The 10000-nt window shown below is 38.5% G+C and overlaps 1 protein-coding gene across 1 annotated transcript in view; it reads right to left on the bottom strand.

Annotated features, from left to right (window-relative positions):
* The window catches only part of LOC138032472 (ADAM 17-like protease), a 30405-nt gene that overhangs the window by 18502 nt on the left and 1903 nt on the right, over positions 1 to 10000 (bottom strand). The window contains exons 3-8 of the mRNA XM_068880173.1: positions 9849 to 9982; positions 6724 to 6812; positions 5048 to 5148; positions 4842 to 4909; positions 4237 to 4370; positions 1996 to 2082 (exon numbers count right to left, since the gene is read on the bottom strand). Of these exons, the coding sequence (XP_068736274.1) occupies positions 1996 to 2082; positions 4237 to 4370; positions 4842 to 4909; positions 5048 to 5148; positions 6724 to 6812; positions 9849 to 9982 (613 nt within the window). The remainder of the gene's footprint in view (positions 1 to 1995; positions 2083 to 4236; positions 4371 to 4841; positions 4910 to 5047; positions 5149 to 6723; positions 6813 to 9848; positions 9983 to 10000) is intronic.

Here is a 10000-nt window from a genome sequence, read left to right as displayed (position 1 = left end):
TTAAGTTTTGTCAATTCATTCAATTGTCAATTTAATGAATTTAACCTATTTAAATGACCCATGTGTTCGAAAGCTTTCTAACTGCATGGCTAAACATTGCCTTCTTATGTGAAACCAGGTATTGCACAGATCGCAGCAGATACTGCGTTGGTTGTTTCTGCCTTTTTACAAATACCGCATGGATCCATGATATTACCAGGGTTGGGGCAGATATCACTGCTTAGCATTAAAATAGCCAGGAAGAATGATGTGTTCGGTTTCCTTCCATGTTCGATGCAAAATGCTCTTCCTGCACCGAAACCAATATGGCGGCGACCACTTCTATCCCGAAAGTAGAGCCAGCACAATCCTTCCTAATCTGATCCATGCTTTCTTGTGTTGCCACATGGAAGGCCAAAACAATCTCTCAATTGAACTTAATCTTCCTAGGGATAGTTAGAAAGACTAGGATACTCAAAACAACAACAAGATGCAGATAAAATAGGAGCAGTTTAAACCATATCTGTTAAGCAGCAACTACGAATGTATGTGTGTACATGTATGTAAGTAAGCCTTATTTCATTGTCTCCTGATTGGCCACCTAATCTACAGTACTGGATAAAAGCAAATTTGGTTTGTTTCTCAATTATACCAGAATACTAACAGCCTGAGTCATTTTATCGTTTCTGGCAAGCATGTTTCTTTTACTTAATTATTGTCCTGTTATTGAGAGAGTATAATAACAGATCATGTCATTGGATGGTCAGTCAGTCAACAGGAGTCAGGGAAAGAACTCCCTTATTTTCAGGCAAATGTAATTCTTCCTGCTACTTCCAGGATGTTGTCAATTTCTGGGGTGAGGGTTGGGATAGGTCAATGATTTTATTGTAGAAGGTAAAGTGATGCAAACAAATCTCTGAATTTTGATCCCAAGGAATAGAAATCTCTGCAAATTTAATGCAATCTCTCGCCGGACTCTCACCAAAATAACCTAGTCACCATAGAAATCAGGATTACATCTTTACTTTAAAGGGGCTAGGTCATGCTATTTTAGGCATTTTCAGCACTGATCGAATGGTCATAGAATTAACTAAAATATCAAAATAACTGTTCAAAACTATAGAAGAACTCTAACAAAGCACAGGGAAGCCAAGAAGGGACATGGATGGACAAAACTGGAGAGAATTGAAATGGATTGAATTTGGGTAAATTTGAAAAATGTCGGCCCACCTTTTTTCAAATTTATATCAGTCTATATAAAAAATGTCATTTACAAAGCTTGAATATTATTCTCAGTTGTTATGTGGCCATGATTTTGCAAATGAAAAACTCTTGCTCTGCCGATTTGACGTTTAGAGCTCATAATTAACAAAATTAAACAAAATTACCTAAAATAGTATGACCCAGCCCCTTTAATTCACATGTAAATTCACATTCACATTCTATCCCTTTATGATGACACAATTTACTGTACACCATAAAACCAACACTCTGCCACCAATGCTTTGCCAGTTTTGCACAATACCGGTAGCTGTCAAATATGTCACTGTTTAAGTACTTAAATTGTCATTAATTTTACAGCATTATCCATATTTTTGTGCATATTTCTGTGGCCATTAATTTTCTGGACTTTTGAAACCTGCACCTCTTGGAACCAAAAGTATGTGTAACCATTTCCTTTAATTTGTTTCAGTCAGATGCTGCAATCATTTTTAAACCTTATTTTCAAAACTTCAGTTTGCAAAACTCTGGCTTTAAAATCTCTCTATTACATTATTTCTCTATTTCATAAATTAAATTATCAAATTACCCTTCATATAGAAAGGAGAGCTGTAAATATTTCATATTTAATAATAGACCTTTTTGCAGATACGGCGGCCATTTTGATTTCTATTGTTTCAACTACTTACTATGGGATGCCATGTATTTGCCCCCTGGGCATCCCATAATGTCTTTCGAAACAACAGAAATCAAAATGGCCGCCGTATCGGTAAAATGTCTATTGGACAAGCCTACTTCTGCAATTTCAAATCCATATCCTTTGTAATCATTTGACCATTCTGTTCTCTTATAAATAGTGTCAACTCTGTCTGCAACTCCAATCTAATGAAAACCAAACAAAAAACAATTAACTTGGAACTTTTTTAGATAAAGGATTGGAATGTGGATTCCTTTCTTTCATACATTACTTTAAAAATACAAACATGGGGTTGAACTGATAGCATCTCCCACAACTCAAACAAAAACTTCAGTGTGATATTAAGGGCTCTGTGTCTTGCAGTCTGTGGGAATTACCAGTAATGACTATAGAGCAGTGACTCTTCCATGATACAATATTGTGTTTTGACCAAATTACATACAGAGGTTTTAATATAATTTGATGTAGGCGGCTGGTTTGAGTAGAGCAACCAGCTGTTATCATTGTGAAAATGAATTTTAATCTTACGTTTGAAAGAATCTCTTAAATTACATTATTTTACTTGCAAGGAAAAAAGTATGAAGCAAATGCTCTTCATAGTGACACCACTGTACATGGGTCATGACAGAGGACCATCTAGATACATGTATTTTGCATTTTGTTTGGAGGGAGTGAGGCTGAGGTACATGTAGCTACTTCCTGTTGTGTACTGTGATTTATTGGACCTTCATCTTGGCCTTGCTGTAACCTGCCATTGCCATTACTGTAATTTCCGGCCGATTACCCGCTGGTGATGTGTTAATTTTTCCGCAAACAGTTGTTGGTGCGGGTTATAGGGTAATTGTGAAGAACAGCTCCCCAAAAAACCTGTAGGCCGATTGTCGGCCGACAGACAACCCACAGTCGGCGGACAGTCGGCCGACAGGTTTTGCTCCAAATATTATAGGCTACCTGTTGGCCGACAGTTGGTAACCTGTCGGTAAGCTGAATGTCTTCTCTCGGTTTTCGCTTGATACAACATCCAAAATGTGTAATACATTGACAAGAATAGCCTTTTCTTCTTAGTTTTGGTAATTGCCGCCCAAGGCTAGCACCACAGAAGCCGAAACTAACCAGAGAATTTACGCAACTGCAGCTTCGACATTTCTTTCCATCATGTTGGAAAGGTAAACTATGTCCCAGTCCCTCTCGAATTTTTACGTAGTTTTTTACTTGGTTTTTCACAGATTTGAGTTGGATCGGTAAGTAGATGAAGTCTGTCGAGTCATACATCACCATTACGGAATGTTATGTCACGTTAACTGCTCGTTTTTACCACAATTTTTCTGTTTTCTTAACCTGTCGGTAACCTGTTGGTTAGCTGTCGGTAGACTGTCGGTAACCTGTCGGTCAACTGTCGGCCGACAGGTTTTTGGGGAGCTCTTCTTCACAATTACCGGTTATAGGAAGGTGGAGGTAATGTGACAATTTTTTAATCTTCCGGTATAGTTTTAAAACCGTAAACAGGGAAAAAATATAAAAGTCATTAAAGAATTGTTCCTAAAAACTGTGTATTGCCTCATTTATCCTGCTTTAATTGCCTAATAGACTTTAATGCTCTCGATGAAAACCGATGCAAATTGAAAACATATCAATAAATATCGTTGGCAAACAAAATTTTTTATCATGTGTGCTATTACTTTCTTACCTTGCTAATTTCACAGCTTGTTTCTTTGTTTAATTGAAAATAAAAACATTGTTCACCAACTGGAATTATAATAATAAACTCAGAAAAAAAAGAATAAACATGTGAAATAGCAGGCTTCAAAGTAATTCACACAGAAAAAATGATGCCGACATGTTCATTTCATGGTGCTACTGCCGCTGCATAATTACGACGCAACATAAAAGGTGATTGTCGGCACACATGTAAACAAACATTCACGGACATAATTGTAAAACACCAGAATATTTGGTGCATCAGTAAAATATTCGAAGCAAGCACTGCCTTGAGATAGAGAGTATTTTCTTAGAGTCAGTTGTTGATCCTGAGATATCGATATATTTTTTTAGAACAGATTTTTATCAGCGTTATCATTCAATGGAAGATCAAAAACAACAGGTGTGAAAAAATTTCTTTTTTGGGTGCGAGTTATCAGCTGCTGGTGCAGGTAATCTGTTGAAAATTTTTTCTTGTTGTTGCAAAAGATGACCAATGCGGATATTATCTACCGCATGGGTAAACGGCCGAAAATTACAGAACATACATCAAATACTACATTGTACATCACTATAGAGACTTAAACAGTTTACTGTCAGGACAATAAAAGGTGAAGTACAATCTAATCCCAACAACTTACCATATAATTAATGGTTCTGCTGGCATCACTTTGCCCCATTTCCTGGTGGAATCTGTAATCAGCCACCAACGCAAGTTTACACCTAATTAACGTTGACACTGAACGTTTTTTTCGATGGGATCGCAGGTCCTGTGCTAGAAAACACAGTCAAGTAAATACTTTTTAGCCAACAGTTCAATATTCCCAGGAGTAAACAAGAAAATCTTCTACAGTCCACAAAGGAGATCTGAACATTTTTGACAATGTAGTGATGAGGTACATGCAATGATTGTAATCTGGTCAGCAAAATAATTGGTAGGTTGCTAGCAGGAATGCTATGTCGAAAAGGACTTGCATTTCTTAACTGTGCTTTCAATTCAAATACAGATTTCCTTAATTGCACGTACATTCGTGATGAGTATTGGTTAATCAAACTACACGTATAGACCACAGATTGTATGGAATTATGGCGGAAAACCTGAATGGGACAATAAGGGAATAAGTAGTGATGATGATAATGATGACAATGACAAACATGGCAGCAATGACATGGCACCCATCACTAATGGGTGATGGGGCACTGGGTATGCAGTGAGATGAGTCAAGTGGATGCTCCATTTTCTTACCGACATCTTCCTTGAAATACACTGTTGAATGTTCTGAGTCATGGCCGCAAAAGCTGAACTTTCCCTGTCTGAAAGAACATGTGGATATATCACCAACGCATTAGAAGTTCGCAATAATGTAAATGGGCTCTTAGCTCTAAGCTCTATGTACTTACAAGTACATGTAGCTAGTCATGTTAATAACACTGATTCCCAATTTTACTTACTTAGGATCATTGTGAGAATGTGTGATATTGGATTTTACATCTGAATGTCGATATGCAATCATCTGTTGACTACTGAACTTCCTCAAGTGCCGCCAAGCTGGCTACAAGGCAACATACAATCCTGGAAATCAGTTTCACAAAAATAAATAATTGATACTTAAAGGGACTAGGTCACCCTGTTTTAGGTAATTTTGTTTCATTTTGTTAGTTATGAGCTCTACATGTCAAATTGGCAGAGCAAGAGTCTTTCATTTGCAAAATCAGGGCCACGTAACAACTGACAATGATTTTCCAGCTGTTTAAATGACATTTTGATATAAACTGATATATATTTGAAAAAAGGTGCCCCAACGTTTTTCAAATTTACCCAAATGCAATCCATTTCAATCCTCCCCAGTTTTGTCCATCCTTGTCCCTTCTTAGCTTTCCTGTGTTTTGTTTGAGTTCTTCTATAGTTTTGAGCCGTTATTTTGTTACAGTACCGCTCAAAGGTAAGTTGACAGTCTCGACTCGATCCTCGAAACTCGATTCTCGCGTCGCGAAGGTCGAGACGTTCGAGTTTCGAGACGCGAGAATCGAGGATCGAGGATCGAGGATCGAGGATCGAGAGTCGAGAGTCGAGAAAGATGGACTTTGGAATATGCATAAACTTGAACAGACCTCGAGAAAGCGATTTATGTCTCGAAGAAATGAACAATTCCGCTAATGGAACCTTTGTACGCAACATTCATGTTGACTTTAAGTGGGCGTTCAATGTTCTTGGCCGGCGAGAAAAATATCATCTTCATTATCCTTCAGCAAGTAGAATAAAAAGGTCGCGATCTTATTTATTCACTTTTTCGGGAAAAAAATACACGAGTTTCCGATGCGTTCCATCTGAGCACAAACTAGGAAAATGACCACGGACATGTATGAATTTGTCAGAGTATAAGGAGCCTCGCAAGTAAGCGCTGTAATACACTTGTTTATCAACCAACTGCGGGTACCGCGTCTTTCGCATCATGGCAAAAGCTGAAACTTCATCACATAAAAGACGATTGGTAAATTATAGTCGCAGTTGTGCTTGCTCGATTGCATGTCAAGTGAATCGAAATAAAATATAACATGGTTAATTCTATGACCATTTGATCAATGCTGAGATTGCCTAAAATTGTGTGACCTAGCCCCTTTTAAATACCCTTATCTATTGTAAGCAAATCATAAACCACAGCTCTCCAGCTAAACTGTCTGTAGACTGATCATAGGCAGACCCAGGGGGAGGGAGGTTTGAAGGGGTTGCACCACCCCCCCCCCCCCCTTTGAGCAGCATTTTTTCTTCATATTTTGTTTGATTCTTCATAAAAATAATAGAATAAATTGTTTTTTACGTAGTTGTTCCACTTCCACCAATTGACTGCTTGTCAAGTTATGAAAAGATAACGTACATCTCATCACTGCTCTATTTCATGCCTTCACAACCTTTTTCAAGTATCAGGAATGATGGAAATGACATTTTACAAATTTTGGGAGTCACAACTATAGGCCCCCTTAATTAGTTCACACCAGCAGTACTCACCTTCCACACAAATGGTGTTGAAAGTTACCAAGGTGTACACCCCCTTTCCCGGATCCAGCCCTGCTGATATTCAACAGTCTACATTACAAGCCTCAAAGCAGGATGACTACTAAGAATTCACCTCAATAATGTAAGTGTCCTCCTTTGTAGAAATGGAAGCAGTAAGGACTCCATGATCATCATGGACACTGGCCTCAGATAATGAGTCATCTGACAACAAAAAGCAACTTTGCATCAAGGTCAGAGATTGGTGACAGTCAATCATGAGTCTTGAAACTGTACGCGAGACTCAATTCACTACCCTGGCGCTATATCGTTTTCACTATTATAGTGCGTATAAATTCCAGAGCTCCTTCATTCTCGATCCTCAATCCTCAATTCTCCTGTCTTGAAACTCAAAAAACCTCAACCTTGTAGACACAAGAATCAAGTTTTGGGGATGAAGTAGTCGAGACTGTCAACTCACCCTTGATCAGTAATTGTACCTGTAATTTAATACCCCAACACATTGTTACTCTGCCTTAATAAATGGTGATAATAATAATAATAATAATAATAATCTAATAACTTTACTTATACTAGGCTCGATTTCCACCGCTCACTCGAGTTTAGGTATCCTCTCCGAGAAGAGACGGCTGGATGTGTGAGCGATAGATTCATCAATCATCATTCATCAACAAAATCTTTGGCCTCTTCAAATCTCTCAGTCGGCCTCATCGGTCCCCTCGTCCTGCCACCTGGAATTTGCTCTTACATTAGCGAAGTTTCAGTTTGATAGGATTTTTCGTCTTTTTATAAAGCAAGGTTGAATTGCTAAGCTTTTGGGTGACACAATTTTAAAATAGCGGCCAAGAATGTTCTCACATAGGTTTAAAAAGTGACTTATCTGCTGAGATTTTGCAATCTGAACAGTACTCATTTATCAAGTGAAGCTTTTTTTTTTTTGCAGTTATGAACGCAATTTTTACAATTGCGTAGAGAAGCCTGAAAAATTCAGGACTTCAACGGGGTTTGAACCTGTGACCTTGCAATTCCGGTGCGACGATCTAACCAACTGAGCTATGAAGCCACTGACGTTGGGAGCTGGTCATTTGTGGGTTCTAATGGTCCCGTGAGGAATGAATCAATGCTGAATGATTCATTTCATATACCATTTCATCAGTACTCATATACAATTAGATGTTCATGAGCCCTCAGAAGATGACTCCAGGCTTTTTATAGCTTTTATAGCTTCCCGTCACCATATTTGTGCCCCTTCAAGAGGACACAAACATGGCACCTCCATACAAAGCCTTACAAATTTGAGTAAAACGTTTCTTCGAATATCTCCTGCACAAAATATCAAAGAGACCTGAACCTTTGTGCACCTGTTTGAACATTCATCCTCTTTTATCTCTTTGATTCTTGACTTTATTTGTTGAATGGTTTTGATGATAGTGTGACAGTGAAAACCTGCAGGAGTAACTGCAGAATACCCCACCGCATTGAGTATCTTAAGAAGCTGGCTACGCGGTACGCGGAAAGAATTAAAGTCAAGATGGCGAAGTATCTTTACAAGCTGGCTATGCGGTACGCGGTACGGGGAAAATTTTAATTCTAGTGTACCCTAACCCTAACCGAACCGTAAAATGAAAGCTAAAACTTTAAACGAGTGCTTAGGCCTAATCACTGAAACAAGTGCTTAGGCTTAATCAGTAAACGAGTGCTATATTCTTCTCAAGGTCTCGGTAAAAAGTATAGTTAACCGCACCGTAAAATGAAAGCTAAAATTTTAAACGAGTGCTTAGGCCTAATCACTGAAACGAGTGCTTAGGCTTAATCAGTAAACGAGTGCTATATTCATCACACGATCGTGTTAAAAAGTGAAGTTTAAGCGAACCGTGAAATGAAATCTTAAATTTGTAAAGAGTTCTTAGGCCTAATTTCTAAAACGAATGCTTAGGCTTAATCAGGAAACGAGTGCTATATTCTTCACACGATCTCGTTAAAAATTCTAGTTACCCGAACCGTAAAATGAAAGCTAAAATTTTAAAAGAGTGCTTATAGGCCTAACGACTGCTATCACAGCATGCCGCGTACCTTGTAGACAGCACAAATAACATTGCTGCGCAATTTTGAAATCATTTGTTTATATAACGTTCTTCCGAGTCCACAGTTCCACAGTCTCTTGTCTGTGGAATTACTTAGGCTTTGACGCTTTAAGAACGAGGAATGTCACGGCGTACCGCGTACCGCGTAGCCAGCACATATAACAGGGCTTGAAATTGCGACCAATACAGTCGCGTTTGCGACTGAATTTTTTCCCTTTGCGACTAAAAAATCTGGAGAAGTCGCAAATTTGCGACTTGTTCTCATCTTCGCTCTTTCGAAACAAAAGAATTAGTAGCAGTTGCCACTTTGCTGCTCTTTTTACTAAAATAAATGAAGAAATGACAAAATTATTTTGTTTCTCGCCTTGAGTTTTCTTTCAATCTGAAGATAGCGTAATTGTAGCGTAATTTCGCTGCGATGTTGCGTGCACAACTCCATTCCTTCAATATCATTCGCCATTTTCAGCGGTTTACTTCAACACAAGTATTGTGGGCTCATATTTTGTTTTGCTACACCGCTGACAACACAATGCAGCGCGATGATTTTGCGACTAAAATTTTCGAAATTGCGACTACATTTTCGTATCTTGTCGCAAAATTGCGACTGGATTTTTTCGCAAATTTCAAGCCCTGTATAACATCGCTGCGCCATTTTGAAATTTAGTTCATTTGGAAATTAGTCCAAGAGGCGGGGTATTCTACAGTATTGTGCATTCCTATTTCTGAGTACCGCGTACCGCGTAGCCGGCTACGCGGAATATAGTTCGAGTGGCGGGGTATTCTGCAGTTAAGCCAACCTGCAATACTCAATGTAAACTTGAAAGAGTAGGTCCAAAAGGATAAAACCTAGATAAGTCATGATGAAAAAATACCCAGTTCCACACCACTCCTAAAAAATGTTTATTATTATTAGAGAAGGAGGGGAAAGTATTTGCTTGGCGACAGGTCAACTGAAAAATCAGTCCAAGTCCTAGTCCTGCCTACATGTAGGGCTCTGATTCTTCAGTTGTCCTATTGTCCAACGTCAAGCAACTAGTTTCCCAGTTGCTTTCAATATTTGTGGATTCTGCTCCTGAATTGTCATGAACATCAATGTTATCATCATCATCATCATTATCGCCATCATTATAGGTTGTGCAGATGAGTCATACTGTACCTTCGTCATAACCTCTGTAGAAGCTATCTTTGTTGACAACGACTTCTGTTTTTACGTTATTAGGCCCAAAAGAGTAGGCATGAAAGTTTTCACTGAAGAGATCACTGTGAGGGGTGAGGTGTAGCTTAAAGTGTCTGCAAGAGATAACATTA

Source organism: Montipora capricornis, chromosome 14 (assembly GCF_036669925.1).
Source record: "Montipora capricornis isolate CH-2021 chromosome 14, ASM3666992v2, whole genome shotgun sequence".
Taxonomy (NCBI): domain Eukaryota; kingdom Metazoa; phylum Cnidaria; class Anthozoa; order Scleractinia; family Acroporidae; genus Montipora; species Montipora capricornis.
This window is presented reverse-complemented; position numbering and strand designations above follow the sequence as displayed.